Raw genomic sequence first — 14,977 nt, forward strand, 5'->3', positions numbered from 1 at the left:
CAAACTTATTTTCCTCCATTACCTCCATTATTATCATAATTACCATTACACGGCTTCTAAAGAGCTCAAAATCCATTATCATTAGAGAACTTATTAGAGGAGATTACTCGATAGTTAATAGAAATTTCTTGTTTGCCCTTCTTACAGAGTACAAAGTTCATAATGCGTAAAGCATGAAGTATAAAAGAACATATCATTTCTAAAAAGAAACGGATAAAATTGAACTAAACCAAGAAACAATAAGCTGAAAATTATAAAATTGATAATTTTAGTAGCCAATACAAGTAGTTACAATCTACTAATTAATCTCCCAACTCTCTTTCTTTTCTAGTATTTCTTTTCAATTTCTATAGATACACTTTTAAATTTTGTAATTTCCAATTACTGAAAATTGCAAAAAAATATATTAAAAGAGAAGGAGAGAGAGATGGAAGTAAACTTAAAACTCTTTTAATCATAGACCAGGTCAAAAGGATCCATTTGACGGCGGTCGGGCAGATATTCGAACAGGAAGAGGCCGACCAGTACCAGACCCACCGCAACTGCTACAAGCCATACGACCCGACCCAGCACAAGTCCGACAACCCACATCCCCATCTGACCAACGGGAGCATAGACAATTGACTCGACCCGTTCCGTTGCAAGTCGGGCACCGTGAGAATGGACCAGCCATGGGTTTTTGGTCCATAACCGATTTGACAAGAACTGCTCCGGCTAGCACGCTAAGACCTGTTGCCAATTGGGTCAAGACCATTGGTCCCATTTTTCTTTCTTGTGTGAGGTAGATCAGACAGAGAAGAGAAAGAGAAGATGGTTTGGATTTGGAAGATTGAAATAAGAGAAGAGAAGGAAAGATTCTTTTCTGGTTACAGAAGTTAAACTGGTGTATGTTATTTTTTCTGTCTATTTTTTTTTTATATCGGAGTTGATTAATAAAGAGGTAATAGAATTGTACACGTAGACGCGTGAGTGTTTGGTGGTGGCTTTCCCCTTTGAAGAGTTGAAGCTAAGAGACAGGAATTATGTTTGGATGGTAGTGGACAAAGAAGATGGTGTTTTTCTTTAATTAAATCACAAATATAATAAGAATTTGTCTAAAAAATCTACTTCAAATTTCTTTTACCTATATAATGTTTTTAATTAGTTTTTGGAATATTAATTTTACTCTGTATGCCTATTTCTTTGCGTAATGATTGGGTATTGTTGCTTGTATTACTGGATTTCTCTAGATCTTGTTGTTTTATGAGTATATTGGGCTTGTGGATAAAACTTATACACAGCATTGATTTTCTTTTATTTTTTCTTTCTATGGATTCATGTGTGGACCATCTAATTGAGTGGATAGACCTGGATGAAATTTAAGATGTTTATTTATTTTTTATGCCAAGGAAAAATCATAATTCAATTGGATTAGATCTATTTCTGTGGGAAATATCTTAAAACAAATAAGTTGTTGACAAATCAAATTCATTCGAGGTCTCGAATAAACGCCATTAAAAAGCTTACTTTTTTTGCCAGAAACTTGAATTGATATATAATTTATTAAAATTTGAGTTGGTTTTGATTGATAAACAGCTTCCTCTATAATTTAAGTTTGTAGCATGTTTCTTTTGTTCGTAATTGCAATCTCCCCATTCCTCATATTACAAAGCATTTTCCCTAGTATCTGAATTGTAGAAAAATAAAATACCAAAGGAAATACTTCTGCGGAATCTTCTACTAAAGGCCTGGAGCCGCCATTCCTTCCATATTCACATAACATACCAAGTCAATTACAATTTGAATATAGTTATGCACGACCACCTCAACCTTCTATTTTGAGCATTTTATTCACATTTTTCCTCATCATTTAGACTTTGACTAGTAGGAGATATTGAGAAAAGAAAATAAATGTAGGCGAGATACAATTTTATGTGAGGCGGATTAAGATATAACATATGACATAGTGAGATTGACCTGAGTAGAGGATCTACAATGGACTCGCATGATTTTAATAAATGATTCCAATTAAGAAATTGCTGTAATCAGGCTACATATTGAGATAAGGCAACTTACAGTTCAAGCTGATATTCATACAATTTGCTGATGGGATATCTTCAGTCTCAACTGGAGGGATGCATGAGTCCTGATTAGAGTATGGTAAACACCCTCCATAATACAATCGTATGACCTCTGTTTCATTCTTTACGATGTCATAGTCAGTTGCATCCTTCCAACATCACTTCTATTTAGTAGTGGATTAATTAATCTTTATTGTGGTGCTTCAGAGATCTTCAACTGTGTCAATCTTCCATCAATCTGCCTTATTACCACCTTTAAATTGAATACTAACCAGTATTACAAAATTTTGGAAAACGAATAACTGAGCTCAGAAAACTTGTCTGATGTTGATGTTGATCCTTGAGGTTCTAATATACTCTAAGAAATCAGTTTCTTGTGAGAAATGCAATTCAAGAGGCGTGATTTCAGCATTTTCTTTGTCTGTGAAGATCCGAGGCACACCTGCAATACAATAATTAGAAACCAAAGCAATACATTAATAGATAGAAACATATAAAATTGCAGAAAGCCACTAGAATAACAATGTACACATAATGGTGTCAAATAAATGTTTTGCTTCTCCTTCCCCATTTTCATGTTTCCTCAACTATCCAAATATGTTGTTGCTCAACTGAAACCATTTCCAGCTGCAAGGTAGTGATAATGCTAAAAGATTCCTAGATCTCCCTGTTCTTTAGTTAAACAAAGATCCTCCCAACTGATCCAGTGCATCTTTCTCACCCCCATCAGACTCTCCACCAAAATGCTTATCATTTTATCAGCGGCAATTCCAATCCCTCTTAGCAAGAACTGTAGACCTAAAGCCCCGCCAACAGGTGAATTTATTCACAGCAGGACTTATGGAGAGCCTTTGGATTGACGTGGAGCTGCAACAACCTGGAAGCTTGGGAATTGCAATGAACATGGCACGAGCTTTAGAAAGGAAACAACAATGTACGCCATCAGGAAATATCCGAGTAACGGCTGGATGGACAGGCCCTAAATCCAGCGCTAATAGTGCTGTCTCTGCTGAAAATCGAAGCCACAAAGGGGTAAAGGGAGGGACAAACTGGCAGGTTCAGCAGCCAGCAGTTCAGGCAGCACTCCATCTCGATTTTTCAAAAAACTTTCAAGAGTGGAAATGCCTGGAAGAAGGGCTAAGGGGCTGTGTTTTAACTGTGATGAATCATAAATGCAAGACACTTTCTGGATTGAAGTACCCGACTCGGATAGCGAGCAGGATATTGAGGAAATTGTGAGGGATCCAGAAATTGGTTTACATGAGACAAGTGGAACCCGAAGCTCTCAAATGATGCAGTTGCAAGCTATTGTGGCAGGGTGGCTGATGTGGGTATTAGTGGATTTGGGCAGCACCCATAATTTTATCAGGGAAGGGGGTGATCCCAAAGATTGGTATAGTAGTAAGTAAAAGGCCAGGGCTGCAGATGGCCATGGCTAATGGAGAAAAGGTCCCTAGTTTGGGTATTTGCAAGGCAGTAACTCTACAAGTTAATTCTGATTTTTTTTATTGCTGACCTTTACTCTATTCCATTAGAGGGTTTTGATGTTGTCTTAGGGGTTAAATGGCTAAGTACATTGGGACCTATACTTTGGGACTTCGGAAACCTCACAATGAGCTTTGAGCTGGATGGGAAGCAAGTGCAATGGAAAGGGCAGAATCATAGTGCAGCATCGAGGGTGGCATTAATGGAGGGACAACATGCATTTTCCGTAGCTATGGATAATCTACTGGCTGAATTTGCAGATTTGTTTGAAGAACCTTCAGATTGCCTCCAAGTCGAAATTGTGATCATCGGATACCCTTACTACCAAGTTCCGGACCGGTGGTAGTGCGACCTTACCACTATCCTCATCTTCAGAAGGATGAGATAGAGAAGCAATGCGAAACAATGTTGCAGCAAGGAATAATAGGCCAAGTAGGTCCCCTTTCTCGCCGCCGGTGTTGTTGGTAAAGAAACATGATTGGACTTCGAGATTTGTGTGGACTACTGAGAGCTCAACAACCGGACCGTTAAGGACAAGTCCCAATTCCAATAGTGGACGAATTATTGGATGAGCTTCACAGAGCGCGATATTTCACAAAACTTGATCTTCGCTGGGGTTATCATCAAGTACGAATGAATTGCCGAAATATAGAAAATACCACTTCAATGGGGTGATGAAGCCAATTCAGCATTCTTGAACTTGAAGAGGGCTCTCTCTGACGCTCCCATTCTGAAATTGCCAAATTCTGAGGAAGAATTTGTAGTGGAGTGCGATGCTTCGAGTAGCAGTACTGGGGCAATCCTGCAACAACATGGGCAACCAATCGCATTTTTTAGCACGAAATTGGCTGATCACCATTATAAACTTGCAGCATATCAAAGAGACCTCATTGGACTTGCTAAAGTTGTGGCCCATTGGCGGCCTTACTTGTGGAGGAGGTACTTCCTTATCTGAACCGATCATTACAGTCTCAGATTCTTACTAGAACAACGAGTGACCACTTCACCTCAGCAACATTGGATTAGTAAACTGATGGGTTTTGATTTCAGGGTGGAGTACAAGGCAGGGAGACTCAGCTGGGCTGCCGATGCACTTTCTCGATGATAGGAGGACAACCAGCTCTTTGCAATCTCTCAGCCTCAAGCTGACATTTTTGATGCCATACGACAGGAGGGTACAACCTCGGACAGCTTGCAACAGCTACGAGAATGGATAGACAACGGAGAAGCCAGCATTGATTGGAAAGTAAGGGATGGCTTGGTTTTTTAAAGGGGAAAGTCTATCTGCTGCCCACTTCTCCCATGGTACAAATCATTCTTTCCAGCATTCATAACATGGCCCACGAGGGGGTCCAAAAGACCTTGCAGCGGCTGCGTGGGGATTTCTTTTGGAAAGGCATGAAGTCGACAGTAGAAGAATCTGTGTAGAGTTGCTTGAATGTCAACGCAATAAATGGGAAAATTTACATCCTCTTAGGCTCCTTTAGCCTCTTCCGGTGCCTCAACAAGTATGGGCTCACATCTCAATGGATTTTATAGAAGGATTACCTAAAGTTCAAGGAAAGTCAGTTTTGATGGTGGTAGTTGATAGGTTCTCCAAATATGCCCACTTCATTCCACTTGCTCATCCTTTCACGGCAATATTTGTGACCCATGTTTTATTTACATAAGTATTTCGTCTACATGGATTACCTAAGACAATTGTTTCTGATAGGGATAAAGTCTTTACTAGTCTCGTTTGGAAAGAATTGTTTCGTTTGTCTGGTACAAAGTTGGCATTTTCTTCAGCTTATCATCCTCAATCGGATGGGCAGACCAAGGTGGTCAATCGCACAATCGAGATGTATCTTCGCTGCTTTACTGGTGATCAGCCGCGATGTTCGATTGCATGGATTCTGTGGGCAGAATACTGTTATAATACTTCTTTCCACTCTTCCCTGCGAGCTACTCCATTTCAGGTGGTATATAGAATGGAACCCCCACGTTTGCTGAATTATCTTGCTGGATCAACAAGAGTGGATGCAGTTGACCATGCTCTTCAAGAAAGGGATTCGATTTTGCAATCAACAAGATAGTGATTGTTGCAAGCTCAACAGCGAATGAAGCTTACTCATGACGCTCATCATCAAGAAGTTTCCTTTGCCGAAGGGGATTGGGTATGGTTGAAGCTTCATCCTTACAGACAACTTTCCTTACGGCCCAAGGAATATCACAAGTTGTCTCCAAAGTATTTCGGTCCTTTCAAGGTATTGCAAAAGGTGAGCATTGTGGCATACAGGTTGGAGTTACCAGAGGGCAGCCGTGTTCATAATGTCTTTCATGTCTCACTTCTTAAGAAGTTCCAGGGAGAGAACCCAGTTGTGGTTACTCCACTTCCACCTCTTCATGATCGTTACTTGATACCTATTCCTCAATCTTTTATACGGTCCAGGCTTAACAGATGCAGACAAGAGGTGTTCGTACATTGGGAAGACGGTGCGAAAGAAAATGCAACTTGGGAAGGGACTTGCAACACTTCAAGAAGTTTATCCGGAGCTTGAGGAAAGCTCAAAGTCGAGGAAGGGAGAAATGTTGAGGATGCCTTTGTGAGCCAGGTCTACTCACAGAAGAATACAAGGACTTTAATTTTAAATTTAGTTATGTTAGGATTTATTTTAATAATTTTATTTCAGTAGTTTAGTTTCCTAATTGCATTCAGTTTAGGTTTCCTGGTTTCATTCAGTTTAGGTTTCCTAGTTTCATTATAATTCTCTTGTACACATTATACCTAATTAGGAGTCCTAAATAGGAATGTTTATTTCTTAAGCCTATTTAAAGAGAGGCTGTTATTAATAAAGGGCAGGCAGAATTTTATCAAAATTGCAGACGTGCTTTAGACTCTGTCAAGGACAGGTCTCTTGGCTGCCAGCATAGGTTCTTTAAAGAAAGGTGGGAAAACGGCCAAGGAAAAAAGAGAATTCCTTCCCGTGTCTCGACCAATGACTAGATCCTACGCTAGGGCCCATAACAGATGGAATCCTGCTTTCCATTATTTTCAAATTAAAAAAAGAAAAAAAAAAAGAACTTATCCATCTGTTGTGAACAGCTTCTTGAAAAGGATTCTCTATCATTGATATGAAGGACATATTACCTTTAAATAGTAGAACACTTCTCCGTTCCTTAAATTTAAATCTTTCAGTGAGGCCCTTGATTGCTAACACTTCTAATTTCAAATACAACACACCAGAAGTTTAATTCTGGAACATAAAAGGTTAGACCATTAAAGGGAGAGATTTTAATTGTCAGTTTCTTAGGAACATTTCACTATTAAATAGGTTTTCCTTTGTTGAAGATAAAATTTCAGAAGGTGAGAACATGACCATGAGTATTCTAACTACATAATTTACATCTTCATTATCATTAAATCAATAAATTCAGAAGCTGAAAAGTAGCATTTACCGTGAAAGCATTCCCTTGCTTCTCCAGCCATGAGCATTACATCACCACTTTGGAGAAACATTGCTAATGGTGGATCCTCCCTACTTTTCCCTCCCAAAAGGAAAATAGCCTTGCAGCCCAAACTGAGAGACAAAATATACAGTTAGCAAGCAATACTCTTCTTCTTTGTATTGAAGAAACATGAATAATAAGATAGAGATTACCAATGTACCTCATGCTTACAATAGGCTTACTCCAATCAGCTTCCATGTCATCCAAATGACCCCCAAGCGTATCACCTAAAAGAGATATAAGCAATGTGAATGATGATTTATAAAAGCTTGTCCATGAATATATCTATCTTGCTTTTCAGCTTCAGTCAATTTAAGAGCACGGTGAAATCAACGTCTAACAACTTAACCTAAAAAACACGCATAAAGAATGTTTTATGAAAAAAATTCAATCAAAAGTTACCTGATCCAAAATAGTTAACAATTGCAGCTTCTGGGTGGAACTCTTCTCCCCTAGGCATTGCAGGAGCAGCCAATCTTTTGGCCAGCTGACAGAGTGCATCAGGGATCTTGTTATGTAGGAGAGATACATTATAATTCCGCTATATCAAGGACAAAAATGTCTTTAGAAATTATTGCAATGGTTAAGTGTAAAAGATGAGAGTAAAAGATGCAACTATGCAAAAAAGTAAGAACTGATGTGTAATTACCTTAGACCAGTCAAATTGGAGACCAAGGGTACTCCAGCGCAGCTTTCGCAATAAATTTGAGGCTGTAACGGATTTACATACCTTTCCTCTTGATAAAGCAGCATGTTCCTCATAAAATTTCCATCTATGAGCATCTCCATTGCTTACAGACACATTAGAATCCAAACTGGAAGGTGCATTCTCATCCTCCATAAGCATTTTACTTTCCTTCGCTGCAGTAAATAAATCATGTATAGGACCATATATAGCATTGTGATTTGTCCTATTAGGAGGCTGAGGGAAACTTGTCAAGCTCTCTCTTATCCATAGGCATTGTTCATCAACACTCAATGCTCCAGGAATGAAATAAAAACCTTCAAAAAGAAAGTAACTTAATCTTACACCTCTTTGAACACATTTTTTTAATGTAACAAATCCATCTGTGACACGACATGGGAAAATCTCTCTTAAACTTCCAATTATTTCTTTTTATTTACATTAGCTACTTGTTTTACAGTGAAGAAATACAATTAACACACAAATTCAAAATTAATTAGATTTAAAGCATAACCAACAAATGGATTTCAGAATAAGTGATAGATATATAACATATTAGTACCAGGGCGAGTCTCCAAGCAAAATACAGGACGATCAAAATCGCCTTGAAATGCAACAATACCATCAGGAAGTTCACTGTTCTGATAGAAAGAGTTCAAAATTGACCTGAAATCTAAAACCTCTGACAAATCCACTTGTCTCGGTCTCTTTTTCCTGCAGAAAATTTGCTAATTAAATCCTAAGCTCAGTAGCAAAAAAAAAAAACAACAAGAACAGCGGTTTCGATTAAAGAAATTGAGAATAGCTTACTTTTTAGATGATTTAGAATCGTGATCGTAGTACAATTTGTACTTCTTCTCCGCTCTCCGGAACGCTGTTCGTTCCGCGTCTTCGGTGATTTTATGGGAACCGTACATTTCAATTAGTCCTGCGATGGACGAGGGAAATTTTTCAAACTTAGGGTTTTTTTGAAATTGTATGTCGTCTTTGTAATCTTACAGAACCAGGTGATTTCCTTTATATTTGAATACGACACTATCTGGACTGCGTTTTGCATAAAGTACATTTGACCCATCCTACAATTATGTTGCTTTAATCTTACGACATGTCGTTGGATTGCACGACGGTCGTTGGGTCGCACGACATTTGCTTATCACTTTTTAAAGCAAAAACTGCATTCAGTCATGATTCAAGTCAGTTCCCCCACTTGCAATTACCTCGAATTCTATTTTACTTTTAAATATTAAAAGACTTTATATTATTATTACTATTCTAAAAATCCTATTTGTGATTATATATCTAATATATAATATAATTTTTAAGTTAAAGATTAAGAAAATCTTTATATTAAGTTTTCTATGCATCAATATTTATTCTGCCACTCAAAAGCCATCTAGAAAAGGCAAATGAACATGATAAAAGAAAAAAAAAAAATTTAAATGATAAAATAATAATTATATATTTAACTATTTTTAAGTAGAATTATGAGGGTATTTGGTTTAAAAGTTTATATAACTGAATATCTATATTAACGTGTTTAGTAAAAATTTAAAAAATAACTGCTAATAGTCGATTTAGTCTCAATTAACTGTTGATTGTATCAGTTATATTTTAGAGCATTTTCTTATCAGCTCAGCTGATAGCAAATTTATTTATTTATTTATTTAGACACTATTATTTTTATTAAAACTTATTAATAATAATTTATTTTAAATTGATCTTATATAAGTAAATTTTTATATTTAAAAATAAATAATAATTATTTTTAATAGTTAAATAATTATAATATTTAAAATTAAAAAAATTTACTCGTGAAATTTAAATTTAAATTATTCTTAAAATAAATTTTATAAATATTTTTAATAATAAATATAATTGAGCTATAAAGATTAATTATAATATTTTTAATTATTATAAATTATTTTTATTAATTTATATCATTAAATATAATATAATAAAATAAAAAATATATTTAAATAAATTATATTTTTAATGGTCATTCAACGGACTAACAACAACCGCTAATAAAATTTTATCAAACGGTTTAATTTGTCAACTATCAGTCACCAAATACCAGCTACCAATTACATTGATCGGCTAAACTAAATACACTCTAAATATCTTCATAAAAAAATTTCTATTAAATTGCTTGTACATTAATTAAAAGAATACTAATATAATTATTTATACATTTGTCCAAAGCCTATATTACCAGGATTGAAAATACTTAATTCGAAAAAAATATAATAAATTAATTAAAATATGAGACTGAAATATCATTAAAAGAAAATACTTTAAATATCATTTTGGTTTCCCTAATATTTTATTTGGAAAAAATGAAAAAGACAGAAAGACAAATAAGTTTTATTTTCTATTAGTGCTTTTGCTATACCATGGAAAAATTTGAAAAGAATTAAAAGATATGAATTCCACCACTTATTTTTCATTATCTTTTTATTGTCTTAGATCTTCATTTTTATAATTTCTTATAAGTTCCAATTGTTGAATAGATGCATTATATTAAAAAATTTAATAAAAAATATATAAAACAATTATAAAATTTAATTAAATAATGTTTTTATTATTTAAGTATAATATTTATAGTAGGGATCTTTTCTTTTTTTAACAGTAAGTAATCCACTCAGGTACTGAATGCAACACGGAGACGAGTAATATACTCATTCGTAACGATTAACGAAATAAAACGACAAAATATTTCCACAATTAATCTCGCACTTTAACAAACCAAGACGGTAACGATGATGACGGAAGTGAGAAATATTTCACTTCTTCAAACACATGGCATTTTACGAATTAAAATTTCTATCCCTTCCGCAGGAAATCGGCCAAAACGATGACGAAAGTGATCCGACCACTCACACCCTCTTTTGTCACGCCATTATTCCGTAACGGTTTTCACCGAACAGACAAAAAAGTCCCTAACATATGCAAGCAATCAATCCCCAGTAAGATGGTTAATATTGTCTTTCAAGTATCTCTGACCTTTGACTCAAAATGCGCACTCCATTTTTTTATACATCCACAACAAACTGCCATGTCATAAATGACGACCGATGGAACGAAACAAAAATATCCGGAGAATCGAATGGCCAAAACCAAAAGCAAAGTAAATAAAACCTTTCGAAATTAAAAAAAAAAAACAGAAAATTAATCAATCAAAAACGAGAAAATGGCTTGCAGCAGGAGTATTATGCGTTGCTCTGTGTTCATAACTGAGCCATGGGTGAGACCTCTTAATCATCAGAACCGAGCTCTGTTTTCACATCAATCGAGGCACAGATGGAGCTGCGGATTTTATAGAAGAAGAAGTATTAGGGCTCGAGTTTCTCACTTCTCCAAACTAAGCTACGTTAATTGCTCTTATAATGATAATAACAATACTGAAGATGGACAAGAGCAAGGACCGCCTCAAGAAGCTGTTCTTAAAGCTATATCAGGTTAAATTTTTAATATACTAACTTTTTTCGTTTGATAATGTGATACTTGTGGTATATTTTGAAATAAGAAAGGATTAGTTGGTAATTTGCTATACTGATGGATAATTTTTTTGGTTGTGTTTGGTTATAGAGGTTTCAAAGACGGAAGGGAGGGTTGGGCAGACTACGAATGTGGTTATTGGAGGTACAGTAACCGATGATTCTACTAATGAATGGCTCGCTTTGGATCAGAAGGTAATTTCGTTTGTTGCTTTGCGCTTCTATAACATTCTAGAAAGTTAGAAGCTTTGTTTGGAATTTGATTCAAAGCTTTTATTTTACATTATAAATTTATTGTACTTGCTTAGTTGTGTGTGTATAAAGAATGGTTATAGCATTTATTATTGTTTGGAAAATGATTTTAATTAATTTGCCAATAGAATTGTTGACCTTAAGTTGTGGCCTCTCACTTGCTAGGTAAATTCATACCCAACGGTTAGAGGTTTTACGGCGATTGGAACTGGAGGTGATGATTTTGTGCAAGCTATGGTTGTCGCCGTTGAATCTGTAATTCAGCAACCAATTCCTGAGGTATGTACATCGCTAATTCGTTGGAGGAATAAAAACTTTGAATTGGCATGTCAGTGCAAGTACGTTTTGTTATATATCACGCTCTCACCTTATTCTCTTGCTGCGTATACTTGAAGGATTTTGGACTCATTTAAGGTCTTGCATGGTACTTCTTTTTTTGTTCTTCCTTGTTTTGAATAAGTGGCAATTGTTATGCAACATACTAATGAAAAATGTAATAGAGAAAAAACTTTGTAGGATGTGAATGAATAATGAGGCAAGCCTTTGTTCTCACGATTGGAATTTCATAAATACGTACCTTAAATACTCAGTATGTAGTACCATAAAGCATGAGAACAATTGAGCAGAGTGTCTGCTGTCTACGGATTTAAACATTTAATAGTTACTTTTTTATGCCATCCTAGATGGGAGACATTATGCAATGAATGATCTTTTAAACCGGCAATGATTAGTGTTTTGCCTGGTCAGATTGATTGCACTCGTTTAAACTAGTTTGAATGAAAGAAATGTCTGGTCACCAGATAAGTGGGGAAGTTATCAGAATTTAAAGATCACAGAATTTACTAGGCATATGCATAGGGAGTACAGACTGAAGGAGACGAATGGAAACTATAAATCTCATTCAACTTAAGATGGTTTTGTTATTTTGCCAACAGTTGATAAAATTTTCTTAAGAAAACATTAATTGGGATTTCGAAATTCAAAAGTAGATGATGCTAGTGTCATTTGTAAGGGAGCATCTACCATTAGGGATCTGTATGTGCAGAAGAGTGATTTCACTTGGTGTTTCTGCCATATGAACCCTTCTTTTAGTATTATTTTAAGGTCAGCTTTATTCCTTTATTATTTGGAGAGATTATTGATCCTGCTATGTTTAATTATATAACATGAATGAGGATATTGATTATATTTTCTGAGAAGCCTTGTGAGATAGGACTAGAATGCAAGCAATATAAATCTTTTTGTAACGCTCAAGGGTAGTTATCCTGCCCACAAAGTTAAGGATTGAAGAGTAATATGCAAGATATAGCATCCGGCGAGTATACGAGTTTGTAACTAGTGTAGAGTGAGGAGTTCTGATGATGGCAGATAAATTTAGGAAGTTTGGCCATTATGCCTTCACATAGGGGCAATGCACATTTTTTCTTTTCCTACTTCTCTTTAACTATAACTCTGGCAATAGGAAATATTCCTTCTTCTTATCTTCATATTCCAGGTACACAGTTCCTGTGACTTGCTTTGCCAGTGATTTGGGATGGAACAATTATAACTCTCTGCTTGGAAAGATATGCTTGATTGCTAGTAGCGATTGTCGTTATGGATTGTATGGAATTTGGTTGGCATGCTCTGATATTTGGTATCTTATATGCTGAGAAACAAAGTTCTTGTTAAAGAGAAATATTGTGGGTTACAGGATTGATTAGTGATTGCGGAATTGAGAAGTTGCTCTATTTAATTATTGGTGATCTGTTTCAAATGTTTGCTTGTTTTAAAAGTTTCTTGCTATTTTGGCATAGATAAAAATGCTTATCATTGCCATACACACTCATGTTATTCTTTGTCTGCTGAATGTGCGACAACCACTGGAATTAGCCACCTATAGTAGTTTGAATTGGGAATAAATATCAAGTTGGAATGATCATTATTTCAGGGTCACGTGAAGCAGAAAGTATCATCAAGGGGGAAGTATGTGTCTGTCAACATTGGTCCAATTCAAGTTGTTTCCAGTGAACAGGTCTCTCTCTCTCTCTCTCTCTCTCTCTCTCTGTCTCTCTGTCTCTCTCGCGCGTGCACACCATACACCAAAGAAAAAAAATGGAGGAACAGCATCAATGAAGTAACACTTTTCACTCTCTCATGGAAAAAGCTCAAAAATATTGATATGTAAGAGGTTTATACTTAAGATCTTTAACATCTTCTCCTGGACATCCCTGCCAAAAGAGAAGGGGCAAACTAAACTGGGGGAGAAAAGACAATTATATGATACTTCATAAGATCAGGAAAATCCTAAATGAAAACTATTTACTGCCAATAGATGATATGCTGTATACTTTGTTCCTTGCATTTATGTTAAGAATCTTCTTTTTTGGTTTGCTGTCCAGGTCCAAGCTGTATACAATGCCATGAAGAGAGATGAGCGGATGAAGTACTTTTTATAGTATGAAACTTCCTTTTTTGTATAGAATCTGATAATTTGGGCTTCATGATTGCCCTTCGTCCTCTAAAATTTCCTTTACTCCTTAACCTCTCAGTTAGTTTTGTTCTTTGATTTACTCATAACTTCAGTAATTAAGTAATCATGATTCATTAGGTTCTGTTCCATACTTGCACAAAAGATGTATATTATAGCGATTTGACAGTAAGCAAGTTTTTCTGTTCATTCTCTGTAATCTTACATTTAAGTAGCAAATTGGTTATGGATAAGCATTGCCTTGAGCATGTGAAATCAATCAATTCCATCTTTACTTTTGTGGTTCTAATTACTAGAGGGGGGCACAAGAGTTGTTTGAGTATGAGCTTATTAGTACCAATGTCTAGTTGATAGTCCTTGAAGTCCAGAGAATGTGGAAATAGTGGATAAATGTTGGCCCCTACTAATGTTGCCTCCTAATTGGCAGGTAGTTCTATCATTACTGCCATATGCAACAACAAATCTTCCGTCATTTTGTTCCTATTTCAAGGGTCCGCCTTCTGAAGTATTGTTATTGATCATTACCCATTTGACCATGTAAGATTGCTGAGTCTGATTTTCTCCTTGTTTCCATAATCATTGGCTGGATTTTAATGCTTCCATGTAGATCTTGCATCCTCTGGTAATTAGCCACCATATAACCCTCTAGTGGGTTTTTTTCTGTTCGGGTGAAGTGTTCTCTCCATTTGCACTTATCAATCATCACGTTTTTATCAGACACTATTTCTATTGCTTTAGTCAAAGCAGTCATTGCCATTATGTCATGAATTTTGGTGACTTCTTATTATAAAGTAGATTGACATAAACATCTTGTAGATATATGTCGTAATCTGATGTTGATTGGAGGAGTGCTGAGAGAGTAGTTGCTGAAAAATGCTTCTAAGATGCTATTTGAACTAAATTCCAAATGCATGATAATTTATAACCACTGTTGTGTTCTGTTGGCAATTTGTTTCACAGAGCCTTGACTGATCCTTGCAGGAGCGTTAAGAGTAAAGATGCTGCCATGCAGCCAATTGATTTACGCCCTATGCATCAG

General features: G+C 35.8%; 3 protein-coding genes across 5 annotated transcripts; 1 reads left to right on the forward strand and 2 right to left on the reverse strand.

Moving 5' to 3' along the window:
• Positions 1-225: 225 nt before the first annotated feature.
• LOC8286795 lies at positions 226-791 on the reverse strand. The gene has a single exon (XM_015716795.3). The coding sequence runs from the start codon at positions 761-763 to the stop codon at positions 467-469; it is 297 nt and encodes a 98-aa protein (XP_015572281.1). The 5' UTR covers positions 764-791; the 3' UTR covers positions 226-466.
• LOC8286794 (alpha-ketoglutarate-dependent dioxygenase alkB) lies at positions 688-8,721 on the reverse strand. 3 transcript variants are annotated; one of them, XR_003078386.2, is made up of 8 exons: positions 8,530-8,720; positions 8,282-8,433; positions 7,684-8,036; positions 7,437-7,575; positions 7,195-7,261; positions 6,984-7,105; positions 2,056-2,502; positions 688-1,742 (listed from the first exon to the last, which is right to left on the reverse strand). XR_003078386.2 is itself a non-coding variant. In XM_048376971.1 (7 exons), the coding sequence occupies exons 1-7, from the start codon at positions 8,634-8,636 to the stop codon at positions 2,369-2,371; spliced, it is 1,020 nt and encodes a 339-aa protein (XP_048232928.1). In that variant the 5' UTR covers positions 8,637-8,721; the 3' UTR covers positions 1,967-2,368. The 3 variants fall into 3 exon arrangements, 2 of the variants coding, with proteins under 2 accessions (XP_048232928.1, XP_015572280.1); XM_048376971.1 differs by lacking the exon at positions 688-1,742 and having other exon boundaries at positions 1,967-2,502; positions 7,437-7,521; positions 8,530-8,721; XM_015716794.3 differs by lacking the exon at positions 688-1,742 and having other exon boundaries at positions 1,967-2,502.
• Positions 8,722-10,785: 2,064 nt separating this feature from the next.
• On the forward strand, positions 10,786-14,197 carry LOC8286793. The gene is made up of 5 exons (XM_015716671.3): positions 10,786-11,177; positions 11,308-11,411; positions 11,634-11,747; positions 13,399-13,482; positions 13,850-14,197. The coding sequence occupies exons 1-5, from the start codon at positions 10,910-10,912 to the stop codon at positions 13,904-13,906; spliced, it is 627 nt and encodes a 208-aa protein (XP_015572157.1). The 5' UTR covers positions 10,786-10,909; the 3' UTR covers positions 13,907-14,197.
• Positions 14,198-14,977: the final 780 nt, after the last annotated feature.

This window comes from Ricinus communis, chromosome 7 (assembly GCF_019578655.1).
Source record: "Ricinus communis isolate WT05 ecotype wild-type chromosome 7, ASM1957865v1, whole genome shotgun sequence".
Lineage (NCBI taxonomy): Eukaryota > Viridiplantae > Streptophyta > Magnoliopsida > Malpighiales > Euphorbiaceae > Ricinus > Ricinus communis.

Excerpts from the sequence above, each read along its gene's own strand:
- LOC8286795 (XM_015716795.3), bottom strand. The coding sequence starts at position 763 with ATGGGACCAATGGTCTTGACCCAATTGGCAACAGGTCTTAGCGTGCTA.
- LOC8286794 (XM_015716794.3), bottom strand. The coding sequence starts at position 8,636 with ATGTACGGTTCCCATAAAATCACCGAAGACGCGGAACGAACAGCGTTC. Across the intron at positions 8,037-8,281 it reads TTGCTTGGAGACTCGCCCTG|GTTTTTATTTCATTCCTGGA; the intron begins GTACTAATATGT and ends TTCTTTTTGAAG. Across the intron at positions 7,106-7,194 it reads AAGCCTATTGTAAGCATGAG|TTTGGGCTGCAAGGCTATTT; the intron begins GTACATTGGTAA and ends TTTGTCTCTCAG.
- LOC8286793 (XM_015716671.3), top strand. The coding sequence starts at position 10,910 with ATGGCTTGCAGCAGGAGTATTATGCGTTGCTCTGTGTTCATAACTGAG. Across the intron at positions 11,412-11,633 it reads GGCTCGCTTTGGATCAGAAG|GTAAATTCATACCCAACGGT; the intron begins GTAATTTCGTTT and ends CTCACTTGCTAG. Across the intron at positions 11,748-13,398 it reads TTCAGCAACCAATTCCTGAG|GGTCACGTGAAGCAGAAAGT; the intron begins GTATGTACATCG and ends TCATTATTTCAG.